Raw genomic sequence first — 18605 nt, forward strand, 5'->3', positions numbered from 1 at the left:
GCATTAACTACAAGGAACCTGACGTCACCCCAGACCGCTAAAGCCAAAGATGGCACTTAACAGAGATATGGGTGCTGAGTCAATGCTGAGGACGTGACTATTCAACATGTTTTTTACCTTATGTGCAAAGTTTGGCTACCTCAAATTTTTTGTAGAGCCACACACTCCGATGTAGAAGGCCTGTACAAAGCTTTCTTTTCAACAACTGGGAACAAACTAAAGAACACACCCTGACCACACTTGCAATTCACTTTTAAGGAGTTCATAATGCATTGCAGAACCCAAATCCCATCAGTGTTGGGTAGCAGCCAGATAAGAACAACGGCCAGATTCAGTCAAGCCATCAGTTCTGTATGATGGGGCAGGCAGCTGCTCTCCCCCAAACTGTACCTCTTGGATTACTTTAATGCTTCACTTAGATTCTTTACTTTTATACCAAACTTCTCAGATTGTTCTAAGGGAAATATTTCCTTTGCAGTCTTGTCCTCCATTTATTTCAAACCAGTACCTCCGGATATGTATCTGTGGTCGTTCATGGCGACTTGCATATAATAGTGTTTCCAGAATAGGAATGCGGTTCCCAAGAGTAGATTTGTAAATACTCATGCAGAGACAGACATGCTCTTCTGTTTGTCTCCACTGCTGTCAGAAGTCATTACACACAAGCTGCTATGCCAGAACAATTCACTGAACTTTGTATTCAAGTGCTTCCAAGCCCAGAGAGAGGGGATAGAGGGGAGGGAGGAAAAGGAGTCAATATTAAAAAGCTGCCAAGTGTTTTTCGGCCTGCATTTTTTGATTTTTGTGTGGCTCATGGAAACTTCTCAGATTTCTGTCTTAAATACTATGTTTTCTTCATTCTTTTCACACGAAAGAGAGAAATTCATATGCCTTTGGTGAAAACAAGAAACATAGAATATACAGTAAGGAGAACAACACAGCGCCAGAGTATTAGGAGGGATCAAATCACTTTGAACAAAGTGCTTGTTGGTCTGTTAGTCAACAACTATTAAATGGATTGTTGTGAAATTCTTCACGGATATCTATGATCCACAGAGGATGAATCCTAATGATTCTGGCGTGTGAATCAACAATTATTGGAAGGAAAGTTAATACAGATAACCATTGTGCCCAGAGGATGAATCCTGCTGAGTTTAGTAAACCCCTGACTTTTCATTTAAAAGTTAAAACTAATCCAGTGAAATATCTCAATATCTTCAAGATGGGTTACTACAAATCTCATAAAGACATTATTAGAGAGATCTTCTCTCTCCCATCTATTCTATGGATTGCCATGAAATTAGATGCAGACATTCATGTGCCCCGAGCAGGTCAACATTTTAATTTACCCAATACTTTGTTTAACCAAATGCAAAATTAATGAAATTCACATCAGCCATAGCTATGTTTTGTGTTTAGTGCACATTAGCATGAGCTTTTAGCTCACCAGCATTATTATCTCTCCATATGCTATCTTACCAGACCTCAGCACGCCCCATACTTTAATCACACCAGAGATGTTTTAGGATGATACCACATGTTCTGAGACTAAGTGCATCCCTTTGGGGGAAGCCACACATCATGGCAGGAAAAGGATTTGATTTTGGACTCACAGAAGAGAACAGAGCCACAAGTTCAAACATGGGTCATTCTGGCTGTAAAGTAGCCAAAAGCACTCAAAGTTATAATTGTCAAAGCCAAACATTTGGAACACAGTATGATGTGAAGATGAACAGATAGACAATTGTTTTGTTTTATTGGTTTCCCGTCAGCAAAACCTTCAGAGTCCTTTAGGTTGTTTCGTGGAACAGATTTATTCCATGACAGGCAGTAAAACTGAACAACGTTACAAAATATTCATGTTCTGTTTGTTGTTGTTTCACTTAAGGATTTTGCAGGAAAGCAGATGGGGCTGTTAAATAGATCAGAAAAGATAGTTAACCTCCAGACAGAGTGGTAGATGCTGGTTTTGCCATCACAAAGAAGGGTAATTGATAGTGGGTGCTGTAGTAGATTACTTAAACATGTAGTACAATCTGTAGTACAAATAAGGAACAATAGAAACCCTCCAGGTTGTTTTGGCTTGCAGTATAGAGATACTCTGTGACACTGGTCAGGTAATAATAAGATAAAAGAGTGAATTCTCTTCAGTACAAAGAGGGGAAGAAAATAAAGCCATACACATTTCCCCAAATGTAATACCACTGTGGGTACCTGTGTCTAAAAAAGAGGTGTGTAGCCATTACAGAAGAAAAAGAAACGCTTAGGCAGACAGGTGTTTTAGCTTTTATTCAAAACATGACCTGTAACTCCGATCACGTTCCTCTTCAAGAGGAAATAATTCCTCAGGGACAGATATGCCACCCTGACCTCAACACAGAGACGTCATTGTACACTAGATCAAGGCCTTCACAAGAAACCTGAAAGGAAGAAAATGACTACCCATCCACATTACAAGAGCTGAAAAGAAAAAAATGAAAAATTCAGGAGGTTTCTTCATCGATTCCTGCAAATAAGCTTTGATTCAAGCTACAATCTGTTGATGAGCAAGAACACAGACAGTTTGATCAGGCGCAATACTGTGGCCCAATGAATCTTCATGTGACGGTGTAAACACTACTCATGCTAACCATAATGTTTAGTTTTAGAGATTGCTAGGGTTGCTGTGTGTGGGAATGAATTTGGTTGTCATATGTGCACAGTCCTCTCAATAGCTTAGCCATTTGTAGGCCTCTGTGACACCCAAACCTGAATGTAATTTTTTTGACTATTCTTTCATGAAATCTGTCATTTGCCTGAAGCAAAAGTTTGGTATTTTTTCAGAAATACTTCAATTCAGTTTCTGGATGGTCAATGCTATTCTCATATATATTAAATATAAGGCTACAGTTAGCAGCTGGTTTGCTTAGTCAATTCAATTCACTTTTATTTATATGGCGCCAAATCACAATAACAGTTATTTCAGAGCGCTTTTCATAAAAGAGCAGGTCTAGACCATACTTTGTGATGTTACTTACAGAAGCCCAAAAATTCCCACCAAGAGCAAGCACTAGGCGACAGAGGCAAGGAAAAACTTTCTTTTAAGAGGCAGAAACCTCGAGCAGAACCATGGCTCAGGGTGGGCGGCTATCTGCCTCGACGGGTTGGGGGTGAGAAAGAGAGAGAGAGGGAGGGGGCCAGAGAGAGAGGGAGGGAGGGAGAGAGGGGGGAGGGAGGCAGCCTACACAATATACACACAGAGGTACAGACAGTAAAGGTAGTGTAGGTACAGACTGAATGAATGATGGTACAGATATTTAGAGTAGTGTTAATGATAATAATCATAATGTTGATTATAATAACAATAGGACTAGTAACAATAATTGTAGCAGAGGGTGTCGAGCAGGAACACGGGGCGAGCAGGTGACTCGCAACCACAGATCCAGACTCCACAGCTCCAGAGCCAGAAACACCTGCAGGAAGTGATAAGAGGAGAGAGGAGAGGGACGAGAAAGCACAAGACTACCGGAAAGGGGAGAAGTTGTGTTAGTAACATGCAATAATGGGATGAGGTTGCATACAGAGGGAGAGATAATAGAGGAGAGAGGAGCTCAGTGCATCATGGGAAGTTCCCCGGCAGTCTAGGCCTATAGCAGCATAACTAAGGGATGGTTCAGGACTCACCTGAGCCAGCCCTAACTATAAGCTTTATCAAAGAGGAAAGTCTTAAGCCTACTCTTAAATGTGGAGATGGTGTCTGCCTCCTGAACCCAAACTGGAACCTGGTTCCACAGGAGAGGAGCTTGATAGCTGAACGCTCTGGCTCCTAGTCTACTTTTGGAGACTCTAGGAACCACAAGTAACCCTGCATTCTGGGAGCGCAGTGCTCTGGTGGGGTAGTAAGGTACTATGAGCTCTTTAACATAAGATGGTGCCTGACCATTAAGAGCTTTGTAGGTAAGAAGAATGATTTTAAATTCTATTCTGGATTTTACTGGAAGCCAATGCAGAGAAGCTAAGACAGGAGAAATATGATATCTTTTCCTGGTTCCTGTCAGAACACGTGCTGCAGCATTCTGGATCAGCTGAAGAGTCTTAATGGACTTTTTCGAGCAGCCTGATAATAAAGAATTAGCAGTAATCCAGCCTAGAAGTAACTGGTGCATGGACTAGTTTTTTGCATCATTTTTAGACAGGATGTTCCTGATTTTTGCAATATTACATTGGTGAAAAAAGGTGGTCCTTCAAATTTGCTTAATGTGAGACTTAAACGACATGTCCTGATCAAAGATAACTCCAAGATTCCACACAGTGGTGCTGGAGGCCAGGGCGATGCCATCCAAGGACTAACTATATCTTTAGATGATGCATCACGGAGGTGCTTGGGCCCCAGAAAAATAACTTCAGTTTTATCTGAGTTTAACATTAGAAAATTACAGGTCATCATCCTGAAGGCACATTTGAAGTTTAGCTAACTGATGAGTTTTGTCTGCCTTGTTTGATAGATATAATTGAGTATCATCTGCATAACAATGAAAGTTTATTGAGTGTTTCCTGATAATATTGCATAAAGGAAGCATATATAAAGTGAACAGGATTGGTCCGAGCACAGATGCTTGTGGAACTCCATGATTAACTTTGGCGTACATGGAGGACTCATTATTAACATGTACAAACTGAAATCGATCTGATAAATAGGATCTAAACCAGCTTAGAGCGGTTCCTTTAAAGCCAATTAAGTGTTCCAGTCTCTGTAATAGGATCTTATGGTCAATGGTATCAAATGCAGCGCTAAGATCTAATAAAACCAGTACAGAGACAAGTCCTTTGTCTGATGCAATTAGGAGGTCATTAGTAATTTTCTCCAGTGCAGTCTCTGTGCTATGATGAACTCTAAATCCTGACTGAAAATCCTCAAATAAACTATTGCTATGTAGAAAATCACACCTTAGAGAGAAATGGAAGGTTAGATATAGGTTTATAGTTTGCTTAAACATCTGGATCAAGGTTGTGCTTTTTCAGAAGAGGTTCAATTACAGCTACTTTAAAGCACTGTGGTACATAGCCTGTTGATAAAGATAGATTGACCATATCTAGTAAAGAAGTGCTGACTAAGGGTAAAACTTCTTTAAGCAGCCTAGTCGGGATGGGGTCTAACAGGCAGGTTGATGGTTTAGATGAAGAAATTATTGACGTTAGTTGGTAAAGACTGAGGGAAGCAAAGCAGTCTAAACATATATCTGGTTCTACAGCTGTTTCTAAGGTTCCTGAGTTTGGAGATAAGTCGGTGCCAGTTGAGGGCAGGTCATAGTGAATTTTGTTTCTAATAGTTAGAATTTTATCATTAAAGAAGCTCATGAAGTCTACTACTGAGAGCTATGGGAATACCTGGCTCAATAGAGCTGTGACTCTCTGTCAGCCTGGCTACAGTGCTGAAAAAAAACCCTGGGTTGTTCCTATTTTCCTCTATTAATGACGAGTACTATGCTGCTCTGGCATTACGAAGGGACTTCATATAAGTTTTAAGACTATCTTGCCAAATTAAATTTTCCAGTTTGGTGGAACGCCAATTCCTCTCAAGTTTCCGCGATATCAGCTTTAATTTGCGAATTTCAGTATTATACCATGGAGCTAACCGTCTTTGTGTTATTATTTTCTTTTTTAGAGGGGCAACAGAGTCGAGTGTCATTCGCATTGAGCCTGCAGCACTATCAACAAGATGATCGATTTGGGAGGGACTGAAATAAGCATAGGAGTCCTCGGTTACTTTGTGACTTGATAATGAATTTAGAGCTGATGGAATCGCATCCTTAAATTTATCAGACAGACATCTTGTATAGAAGTTTTTACCTAATGGCGTGTAGTTCAGCAATACAAACTCAAAAGTTATCAAACAGTGGTCAGATAAAAAGGGATTCTGTGGGAACACTATTAAATGTTCAATTTCAATACCATATACCAGAACAACTTGGCCAGATTTCTAGAAATAAGAGCTGCTCCTTCCCAAGTGGGATGGATGCCGACTCTCCGAATCAGACCAGGTCTTCCCCAGAAAGTCTGCCAATGATCTACAAAGCCCACATTGTTTGCCACCTCGACAACCAGCGGCGAAATGATGACATGCAGCTATACATGTCAATATCTGAAATACTTTAGTCAGAGATAGAAGTGATTATTGTGAGACTATTACTCTGCATGCACAGTACAGTCCCCACAGAGTTGGAGAACCAGGATACATTCCCAGTCTTTCATTTCCATGGCACATTCTGTAACCCAGTCTGCCTGGCATACTGCCAATGTGGGGCACATTTTGGGCTCAATCTTTAAGGCATAGCTGCAGTAATGAGATGTGACCCAGGGCTTCTCTGACATTTGCCTGAGTAATCACAGTGTTTGAGCAGAATTGAAGACGCTGTTTGAATAGCATGGGCCATTGTTCCAAGATTATCTTACTGGCAGCCTCAGGACTATTCTTGGTTAACTTCAGGCCAGACACAGGAAACGTGGGCTGCCATTTTGGTGAGTGTCACCAGTTGCTGATGCATAACCCCAGTTGACAAAGATGTATCATCTTAGCATAAAAGCAGCCCAAGATACAGATGCACATCCCTCATGTAAAAACATTCAAACATACAAATGCAAACATGTCCAAGAACATCCTTTGATATGCTAGATTTTTGTTCTTGTGGACGGAGAGGCCTATAGTTTGGTGGTTAGATTCCTTCCATCTATATTACAGCTATTGATCTTAAACTTTAATACACACACATATTCTACAAACAGAAGACATGATAACTTCAAGCATATGAAGTGTCTGAGCTCAGTCAAGGCTGTCTTCAGTGACAGTAACCACATGCATGCTCTTAATCCAAACACACCACCCGTTGTAAGGTGCAGCACCAGCGGTGGTCTGGTCCAACTGTCCCCATCCATGACACCATAGAATAAATCAAGATGATCTGAGTGGGCTTTCCTCTTCCATAGACAAACACTACTGTTTCTATTTGAACCACCACAAATGAAACAATGAAGATCAACCTTCTCTTAGGATTCATACATGGACAGGCATGCTTGAAATAGATTATCATTTTATCCTGATCCCCCGATGTTTGTTTTGTGCTGATCCATAGCCAGCTATTTTTGCTGAGATAGACACTTACCCTAAAGCAGGCATTGGACATACTGGACAAAATATTCTGCTATAAAAGGTGAACTTGAGAAGTTACTGGACCAGCTCAGTACGCGGCAAGCATTATTGTTGCCTAAACGCCCATCCAACTTGGCTTCAATAGACTTACATTAGTTTTGGTTCCAGAGTTAGACTCCAAAGTGACAAAGTGAGCTTTGGCTGGGTAACCAGAGAGTTAAGGATAGTTTTATCAGTTTATATTTGACATTTTGGATGTGGCAATATGAGGTCTTGTGATGGGAAAATGCCAAGGAAACATTTAGATGTTTTTACTGTTACCTCCAAAATAAGCTATACTTCAATAATAATTTCACTGGGCAGGGGGTGCACAGGATTGGGGATGCATGAAGAATCAGGTACAAATATGGGTCGTTGAGGCAGTATTTGGATTAGCAGTTAGCTCCAGTCAGGGTGGTCTGGATACAGAGTTTATGTTTAATTTAAACATAGGCTCTCTGAGTCTACATACTGTCACTGTGCTGAGAAAAGCCATGCTGAGCAGTTAAACAAGAGGTGAGATGGTAGGTCTAATATGTAGTCTGAAGACTGAAGTTATAAAAAGTTTTTTCTGGTACACAACGTGGCAAGGAGAATCTTTTTTATAGTGGAGATTGCTGGCTGAATAGAAATATAGATATCGGTTTCATCTTCTACCCTACAGGCACACAATCAGCTGTTTTATAGTCCTATATATTTGGGGCATTTCTTGGATTGTGCTAATTACCTATAATCAATTCCTGTCCTCTGTTGGCCTGCTTAATGTCAAGAACACTTGCTAAAACATGCATTTGTCTTGACAGACTAATAAATGTCTAATAAAGGAATACAACATGCCCCCCAAAAAAGTAAAACAAGACTAAGAGTCTATAGCCACGCTAGCAGCGTTGCAAGGTTGTACTTAGGCATAGCAGTGCTTTGAGCTACATGCTCACACTGAAAGCACTGATAGGCTGACGTTTAGCAACCACGGTCACCATCTTCCTTTAGGCTGATAACAAACTTCTATAGGATTAGTTCATCGGAGATTGATCATCACCATGATACATCAATAAGAATGTAGTAGGGACAACTGTTTCAGTTTAAGCCATTTATTGCCACTATGCACACATGTAGAGCATTAGCAGACGATGAGCCTTGACCGTAATGGTTTTCTAACAATAACAGAAAAACACAAGAATTACAATACAGTTAACTAATGTATACCACTTAACTAGGCACCTAAAGGCTCGTGCAGACTACACAACGTGCCGTCTTGTGACGGGAGTCTTGAAGTCATTGTGGTGTTCACGCTACGTGACTGATTGGTGACAGGGGGTCACACACTACACGAAATGACAGCGGCTGTGTCACTCGACGCAGATCTCCAAACCACACACACGTGAAATGTGAAACTGGAAATGATGCACACTTAAACACAAAACAGCTATTGTTTGTTATTATAAAGATAGCAATTATAAAAGACAAAGAATATGGGTGAAAGAATGGATTAGCACACGTAGGTAGCAGGGATTGTCTGAGCTACAGAGAGAGTTGGAGGTGAGTAAAAAGTGTTTTGCGGTGAAAAAATAGCTGCCTGCTCTGCGGCTGCCTGCTCTCATTGGCTGGATGTCGATTTCAAGTTCTCCAGATATTTGGCATGCTAGATATCTGGCAGATGTCGGCGTTGTGGCAGTGATGTGTCGGGGAGCCGTTTTGATGCGTCGTCATGTAGAACACACATAACGACTGGTGACCGCCGATAAACCGCTGATTCACCCCCGATCATAGCCTGACGGTCGCCAAGCTCGCTGAGCAGCAAATCGGGCTGAAAATCGTGTAGTGTGAACTAGGCAATGAAGGGTAGGCTTAAGCTTGATTTATACGTGCGGCTAGTGTAGCCTTTTCAAATGTTATTGACCAAATGGATCACATTCTGATACTTCTGTTACTTCAAAGTACGGCACTTCCTGTCAGCTCGGAGGCATTGCGAGGCTACCCAGCCGACCAATCACAGTGTTTATGGTCCGCATTTATGGTCAGCCACGACTAGCGGTGCAATTTTAAGATTGCAACCAGGCGTGTGCTCGTATGCATGCTTGAACCACAGGCATGAACTCATGAGCGAGCATAATCCGAAACACAACCGCTTTCATACAGAAACACTGGCATTCCGGCTGTGGCTTTTCTCCATATAAATTCAGGCTCTGTTACTTCAACGTTCCCGGCTCAGAGGCAGATCAACAAGGGCTTCGTACCTTTAATGCAGCACAGCGAGCCACTGGCATATTGGCACAGTACTCCAGGAAAAACAGGCAGAGTGACAGCGGCTATAGACAGAAAGAGAGACAGCTTTACACAACATGCCGGAAACTCACTCCCACTCCCACCCAGAGCCACACAGCTTGCATGGCTAAAAAGAACATGCTTCTTTCAACCGCCTTTATTTTGGAATATTTTTCTTTTATTTCTTTAATTTCTGTATAAATTAGAGGATTTATTGTCTTTGTGATCTTCCTTTCCATTCAGCACCAGCAAAATTGAGGTGGGCAACAGAGAGGAGGGAGGTTAAATAAACTGTCAGCTACACAGACACACCACAGACGCGCCACCATGACACACTTCATCAGAGTGTAAAGTCAACAGAGCTTGTCTGGACACGGGCTGGATATCAGTCAGACAGTGAAGGGCTACAACAGAAAACAACGGGTACTGACCTGTCATGGTTAAACAAAAAAAAAGGACAGAACAGTGATGCACAAACAAAATTAAGCAGCAAAAAGGCAAACATGGCACATATGACATATTGTTTTAAATTATAAATGAAATATATAAATAATTTAAATTTACAATAAATCAGTTAGCAGAAGTAGCCATGACAGCATGATTTGACTAAAATATTCTGGTATACTACCTAGGACTGTTACTTCAAGCCTCTGTTATATAATTTAATTTAGCTTAGTTCTGTGTTTTTCAGAACAAAAGATTAATAGTCAGACAGTAACAAGTAGTTCCATTAAGGAAATGCCTTTTTTGAAAAGCATGGCAAACACTGGAGTGCAGCCAAGCACATTCAGCAGTAATCCTTAAAGTGTTACGCTTATTTTGAATACTTAATAGTCATACTATTATCAATAGTACACACACACACACACACACACACACACACACACACACACACACACACACACACACACACACACACACACAGTAGCAAGGGCAACATAAACATGCTGGGTTTTGCTTTTCCTGCAAAATCTAAATATTGACTCAGTAACCTATAATCATACACAGTCTGAACAAAATGGAAATAAACAAGTGTGCCTGTAAAGTGTTTGTGTGTCTCATGGGTACTGAGGCCCTCGAATGTTGACACTGACAAACACACAGCACAAAGGAAGGTTCAATTTTTTGGGAATACCAGACAATATGGATTCCATCCAGCACATTGGGGCTACATTAATTATTATGTATTCTCTCTATACACAAGGAAGTTCTTTCAAAAGCACTGAGCCTTCCATCTCTGATCAAACATCTGCCATGAATTCACATAATTTAACTTTCATGACTCACATACAGTATTCAAGAGGCTTTAAATTGCCCAGACCTAAGTGAAAAAAGGCAATAAAAATTCCATTATGCTCTCAGATGAGTTTTTTTTACATCATTGTCAAACTTCCAAGTGACATCAGCAGCCAGAGATCCACACACTAGTGTTATTATTGTGTATTGTGTAACGTAATTAAAAGCTCATTAAGTTTCATATCACATTTTGAATCTATTTTTTCCTTTCCTGGAAGCCATAGTAAGCTACAATATCAGGAAAGATGCATGCCGTACATGCTGACTTTGAAGGCATTTTTGTTCAAAGTACAAAGTACAAGGTTGCTTATTTGTAATTATACAGCACAAGGCTGCATAACAAAACAAAATCTGTAGTTCCTTCATGCTACACCTGACCAGCTGCTGGCTCTAACTTCATATTTACAGACATGAGAGTGGTATCAATCTTCTCATCTACAGTAACTCTTGGCAAGAAAGCTAATAAGAGAAATTCCCAAAATGTTGAACATGGTTCAAGCATTTTAATTATGGGATAAGTCGTCAACCACATGAAAAGGATGACAAAATATCCAGAAAGCCTCAGAAAAAAATTAAATAAGAAGAGAAAGCTGGACTGTCTTGACGTTAGAAAAACTTGTATTGTTGTTGATTTATGGTTATTTAGAACTTCTAAAAACACATTTTTGAATTTATTCGCATTCCAAAATCCCATTATGTCCAAACAATATGTAGAAAAAGGAGTTGGTCTCAGCTTTCTTAGCAGGACAGTGACAAGAAAGCATTGTTCATACATTCTAAGAAATGGGAGAAGCAGGCTGATTAGATTCTCAGACTTGAAGATTAATGATCTTAAAGTACGATAATAGCTGGAGAGACTGGCATTTTTCAGTCATATCTGTGTAATGCTGATGATGAAAGCAATAAAGATCTATTGAGTACTGTGATAAGGTATTTAATGGCCAACTCTCATCTGCACTAAACAAGAACTGATATTTCAGTTTCCACAACATTTGACTATGATTGTGTTTCCCTGCACAATATTTTATCTGGAGCTCGTAATCATACAGTCTGAGTTTTTTTTATACCTACCTGTGATCACCCTTGGAGAATGAAGTAAGAACTTAGTGGCCGAGCTGCTGTCAGAACAATGTAGAGTCTGCGATATAAAGGCTTGACATATTAAGAACCAAAAACAAACAAACAATAGACTGAAGTTTTTTGCCTACACTTTTAAAAGTGACACACATCGTGTCTTTTAATATTGTCAGACAAGTATACCATACATTACATGCATTTCATTACATGCCATGCATCCACACATCCACAAAAGCAAGAGAACGGCAGGGCAGCTAATTCTGAGGTCTGTAATGGTCTACAGGTCTATGGAACTGCAGGGTGTTTTGTTGTCTTCTAACACTAGACGTTGGTTGGCAGGTCTGGGCACCATGGCATAGCCTAAACTAAACTATTTTATGATATTTATTATATTTGCTACAATCTGACCAATTTAACTTTCTACATTTATTGGCTGTAATAAATCAAATAAATATGTAGATGTTGCCTAAATGTAGGCTAGGCTATACATGAGCATATATCCACACATATCCACACATAATATAATATAATATAATAAATAAAAGCAAGCATACATATAAGCATACATACACATAGTTATCGGTACTCCAAATCTTTTATTCCTTCCGCCATCAGGTTATTAACTTCAGACAGAAGATACTTTATACAGGATCCTTGTCAAGAGTTTAGATGATAAAGTATTTATTGTATGTTTATATAAAGCCAAACTATAAAGCAAAATCACACTCTAATTGAACCAATCTACAGTGCAGTAACAGTAATGTAATTAAATAGCATTTTTTAGACCTGCAACTTGTCTAAAAGACAGAGGAATTAGATATGGTATTACTTTATCACACATTTACATATGCAGACAGATAGCTTTGGTGTGTCTAAAAGCTATAGTGTGTATGTATATAAGTGTGGTTCTAATACAGTAACAAAGGATACAAGTGCAAAGATTTTGCAAGCGGTTACACATACCCTGGTGGCTAAGCAAATAATAAGCAAAACTTCAGCCTGAGTTAAAAATTTACTTTCTATAAGATAAAATGAAGAGAGATAAGAAGAATTAAATTTTTTATCATTTTAACACTTTTGATTGATTCTATGCTTCACCAAATTTAACAGAAATTTCCATAGATTTTCCATATACAATTAATATAAGGAGGTGTGTTATGTCAGAAAACTTCTTTTATGTTTGTTTTTGTTTCTTTTTTACCTTTTTTTTTCTGTGGGCATGGACCTCTGGTGGCTCTTTCATGGTATTGCATCATCTGGTTATTTAGCTATATTTGCCATTCATCTTCTCTTGAAGCTCTGATTAAAATGGCAATTTCAGATTTTACTTTGTTGTACTTAATTTGGGGTTGGGTCTGTGTTTTTATTATAATTCTGATAAGAATTTTACAGTATTGATAAAATGTCAATTATAGGCTAATGTCACAGTGCCATTCATCATAATACAAAATACATTTCTTTAAATAAAATGTTTGTTATGAGTATTTATGTTTATGCAGAACATTGAAGCTGAAGAGAAACAGTTATGAATAAGCTTGTTTATGTTCCTAATCCAAACGTTTTAGAAGTCACCACCAGAGAGCAATATTGCATTGCAAGTACAAGAAAGATATCTGATCTTTGGTTTGGAGGAAAGCTTATATACACTACTGACTATCAAGCCCTGAAAATTCAAGTCATTGCAGTGGATGAATAACAGACTTTAATTACGAGCAAGATAAAACAACTGACGACTGAAAATATAGGATCACTGCCATGCCGATATGCTGTATAGCCGTTTGTAGAAGCTCTCGTGATGTCGAGGATGAAATACGTTCAGGCAGAGCCAGGCTAGCTGTTTCCCCCTTTTTCCAGTCTTCATGCTAAGTTAAGCTAACCAGCTGCTGGCTCTAACTTCATATTTACAGACATGAGAGTGGTATCAATTTTCTCATCTCACTCTCGGCAGGAAAGCGATTAAGCGCAATTTCCAAAAGGTTCAAGCATTTTAATTATGGGATGAGTCATCAACCCCATTAAAAAGGTGACAAAATATACGGAAATCCTCTGAAAACAATGTAAACAAAAGAGAGCTGGACTGTCTTAACAACCTGTATCATTTATTTAGTTATTCAGAACTTCTAGAAACAATGATTTTTACTTGGTCTTGCATCCCAATATTCCATAATGTCCAAACTAAATGTAGGAAAAGGAGTTGGTAGACTGTGAAAGGAAAGCATTGTTCATACATTCTAAGAAATGAGAGAAGCAGGCTGGGTGTATTCCCAGACTGGAAGATTAAATCTAAGTAAGGAAAGTAAAAGAGTTACCACTACTGGGGTGCTTTTGGGCAAGACCCTTAACCTGCAGCTGCTCTGCTGAAGCAGATGGATTAACTTCCTGGTGTGAATGTGTGTAAACATCCTGTTATACCTCAGCCCCAAGTGTTCATTTGGATTTGTTGCTTTCAAAAGCAATTTATGGTCAGTGAAATTACACAGTATTTATCAGCTTTTGAAAGAGGCAGAATATGTATATGGCGGATGTGTAGCCACAAAAAATAACTAAATGACAGCTTTGGATGGGAATAAAAACTACAAACAAACTTCTAATGCTATCCAATGTTTCATCCAAACAAAGGTTTAACACAAAGCAGTTCTTCTTCTGTCCAAACTGTAACAACTGTAACTGAAAACCTTTTTTTTGACATCTATGTTTACATAGAGACATAGAAATCAACCCATACATGCATACCGGACTTATGCAATCCATTAAAAAACATGAACGTCTTTTAATTTGTCTTTATTTAGAAAATACAGGCTGAGTCTCTTACAGCAAAAAGATGGAATTAGCATAGTGCGGGGCAGACTTAGTAGGCCCAGTGAGGTTTATAGTTCCTCCATCAATGCAGTGCAGACAGCACTTAACAATGAATGTCCTGATTGAGCCTCTTGATTGTGCTGTTATTTGTTCTGCTTTAGGTTGCTCCGCAGCAGCATTTTCCCAGCTGAATACAAAGAGACAGAAAAACAACATAAAGTGATTTATTATCCTGACAGTATGCTAATTGATGCCTATTTTATACAGTGCAGTGTAAGGTTTATACATAACAGAGTTGCATACCTCATTTGTTATGCTTCTTACAGATGGAAATATACTCCTGCACATCATCAGGGGATCCTAGGACCACAGGAACTCGCTGGTGGATGTTGGTGGGCTGGATGTCGAGAATGTTCATGGATCCTGTAGTGGCTATGCCTCCTGCCTGCTCCATGATGAAGGCCATGGGGTTGCATTCATACAGCAGCCTCAGCTGGAAGGCAAGAAGCAGAAATTGGTGTGACTTCATACAAGGACAAAATGTTTATTTGGGACTTTTACTGCAACTAGACATAAATTATATGAAATGATTCCATATTTAAACACTTTTTTGTCCATTTGTACAAACTCCCCTGCTCACCTTGCCCTTAGGACTTTTGACATTGGCAGGGTACAAAAAGATCCCTCCATACACCAAAGTACGATGAACATCAGCTACCATAGATCCAACATATCGACTGCCATATGGAGCTGAACCATCCTGGAAGCAGTAAAGTATATATTTAGAATCCAAAATATTTTGTATTCATTTCCACAATATAATTAACGGTTAGCGAATTCCACATTAAGCCTTCGCAAGTGCCATTACCTCTGGGTATTTCTTCTTTTGTAGGTACTCTGTCACATCTGGATAAAAATGCTGTGCATATCCCTCATTCAAACTGTAGATTTTTCCCTTTTTCTTAATCTTTACATCTCGATCCACCAAGATAAACTCGCCAATTGCCTAAAAAAGAAATACAAAGAAGTAATGAGAAACCAGAATATCACAATGAAGAAACATCCAAACTGAAATAATGAGCAAAAAGGAATCAGAGTAACAAAACAATATACACAAGTATCAGTTCTGATGCCATGTATTACAGTAAAACCTTGGTCTTACGGGGTCAAGCATGAAACAGTTGACTCCTTGACCAGTGGAGAGGACCATCATTGTGGCACTGCCATACAGTGCATAACCAGCTGCCACAATGTTTCTTCCAGACTGCAGAGCATCCTTCTCAGCTGGCTCACCATCTGTAGTCTGTTGAACAACACACGAAAAAATATAACAAGAACCGGAAGATGCATTTTGGTCAACGATTGTTGACACTGCCAGTTGGAATGCTATTTTCTTTGATAAGGATACAGAGCAGGATGATACAGTAGACATGACTATTTTTATGGATTTAGGGCCTCGGTACCCTTGGACTTGCGTATATGTACAGGGGAAGACCCTACCAGAAGCGGAAAAAGCATTCAGATGTTTTTATTAAGTAAAAGTACCACAATGTAAAAATACTGCCTTATAAGTGAAAGTCTTACATTGACATGTTAAAGTTAAAGTACAGAAGTATTATAAACTAAATGTTCTTAAAGTATCAAATGTAAAGGTAGTCATTATATAGAAAAATGGCCCATGTGGTTGTAATATTATATATTACAGGACATGATTATCATTACTGATGCATTAATGTCCTTAGAAAAGTATCAAGTAGCATATAATGGAAGTAAATTATATTTTCTGTAGCCTGCTTCAAAACTGCACAGGATCTGAGTAAATGTACTTAGCTACATTCCACCACTAGACCTTACTTTTTTATTTTACAGATGTCTGCAGAACTCTAGAGTGGATTTTCAGAAGAAAATATGAATTTTGGGTAAATAATAAACAGTGTTTTGAATCAGCATGCTGTATCACTGTTACTTACCTTTTTGTAGATGGCAAAAATTGTTCCAATCGAGACAAGACAGTCAATGTTTGAGGAACCATCCAGTGGATCAAAGCACACAATGTATTTTCCCTGTCAGATGAAAAAAAATCGTTTTAACTATGTCACAATAATACCAGAAAAAATGTGAAAATCTAAGACAAAATGAAAAACGTCAGATATTTGCACAGACATGCATGAACATACTGTACAGATATAAGTACCCGCTTGTCTGGTTCCACAATGATGGCCTTCTCATCTTCCTCTGACACAAGCACACAGGAGGTGAAGGAGGACTTGATCATGTTGATGACCAGGTCATTGGACAGAATGTCCAGTTTCTTCACCTGGTCCCCTGTCACATTTGTGCTTCCAGCAATGCCATATCTTCCAGGAGAGGAGCAGACAGAAGTGATCAAACCCTGAATAAAAGCTATCCTTTCAGAGGCAATTTTACACTACAATAGATTTTTGTTAAACTATTGCACCAGTGAGAAAAGTCTGAAAAGCCCATTATCTTCTTGACCTCTGCCCTGGGGAAATGTACACAACATGTACAGAGTTTACCTTTGGCCAGGGCCAGAGTTAAAACAGCTTAATGATTATCATGTCGTACTGCATAAACCCAGATATCATTTCGTTTTTTAAACACACTTAATTTAAAGAGAGAAAAGACCATGAACTTGAGCAAAATAGAAATTGAAATCTGCTAACCTGAAAGTAACGTTAAGATAAAAGCAAAAGGAAGTCAACAAATAATAGTGATTGATTGATTTACAAATGTTTAATATGGTGCATACTGTTGTTCCATCCTCGTGAATTTGCCCATTAATTATAAGACACCCTTTAACTCCACTATATATACAGATACATGCGTTTCCTTCTATTATTCACACCTTGGAATAAAACCATTAAAAAAGAAATACTACTCACAGGTTAGCAATCCCAGCCTTCCTGACAGCAGTTGAGATGGCTTTGACAGCTGTGCAGATGGAGTTGAGCAGGGTTGTCAGCTCACCTGTTCCATGGGCCTTCCTGCCCTCCTCCAGAACAAACCTGGTGAGGGTCACCACATTGGTGTCGAAGGCTCCTTTGTCAGACATTTTGCTGTCAGGAGTGGGACTGGGACCTAATGTCTTGAGTGAAATAGGTGTGCATGGACCCAAAGTTAAAAAGTGGACTTAGTGAACTAAGATGGGGGGAGGGATGGGGGTGTGCAGCTCTTCTAACCAATCAAAAGTGTCCTTTCTCTTAGTTAGTGGTTGGTTTGATCGCTTCTGTAACTGCAGGTTTAAAAGACCAAAGTTCAAAGATAGCGACTTTTTTTTGTTTTAAAGTAACAATGACCTGTAACTGATTCAATCCCGGCTCAGTTCAATTTGTGTTTTTTTTTTTTTTGTCGCACTTTAAAGCTCTACTAAATACAAGTTGTGAGTGACATTTTGAATGAACAAAATCACTTTATTAAGTTAAAATTGTGTGATGTTAGACTTCAAAGTGCACTTCGTCTCAACACAATTGGATTTTGTTTCATTGTATTCATGCTGCAGAGGTGCATAATTATCCCAAAATCTTTTAACAGAAACAATCTTTTTACAGCCCTGCGATGGACTGGCGACATGTCCAGAGTGTACCGATTTCAGCTGGGACAAAAAGCAGCACAAAAAGTTCTTGTAGTAAATTCCCTTTTTGTTTTTTTAGAATTAGTGCAAAGCTTGCACTAGATATTTTACGACATTACTGAAACTGCTTTAACATTCTTTCCCTGCATGATCCTGAAGAAGTGTAAAGTTCAAATCATGGGACTCATTGTACTTGTTCATCCTACCTGAGTTTATATAACACATTGCAAACTGTATTTTGAGGTAATACACAGCCACATTCAGAGGGAGTGGTGGTGCATCTTGTCTCTGTTTCAGTGTATTTCTACATGCATGTAAATAGTGTATCGCTGTTTGTGTCTGTGACACAAACATGGAAAGGTAAAAGGACTTACTGTCCTGTATTCACACTTAAGTTAAAGTTGAACTTTG

At 39.1% G+C, this 18605-nt stretch overlaps 1 protein-coding gene across 1 annotated transcript; it reads right to left on the reverse strand.

Moving 5' to 3' along the window:
- Window positions 1-14568: 14568 nt before the first annotated feature.
- fbp1b (fructose-1,6-bisphosphatase 1b) lies at window positions 14569-17740 on the reverse strand. Its single transcript, XM_038733827.1, has 8 exons — window positions 17506-17740; window positions 16797-16959; window positions 16573-16665; window positions 15765-15905; window positions 15471-15608; window positions 15243-15362; window positions 14906-15095; window positions 14569-14789 (listed from the first exon to the last, which is right to left on the reverse strand). Exons 1-7 carry the CDS (start codon window positions 17673-17675, stop codon window positions 14907-14909), a joined length of 1014 nt encoding a protein of 337 aa, XP_038589755.1. The 5' UTR covers window positions 17676-17740; the 3' UTR covers window positions 14569-14789; window position 14906.
- Window positions 17741-18605: the final 865 nt, after the last annotated feature.

The sequence above is a fragment of the Micropterus salmoides genome, unplaced genomic scaffold (assembly GCF_014851395.1).
Source record: "Micropterus salmoides isolate LMB-PRFRI ecotype aquatic unplaced genomic scaffold, ASM1485139v1 Ms_hic_scaffold_20, whole genome shotgun sequence".
Lineage (NCBI taxonomy): Eukaryota > Metazoa > Chordata > Actinopteri > Centrarchiformes > Centrarchidae > Micropterus > Micropterus salmoides.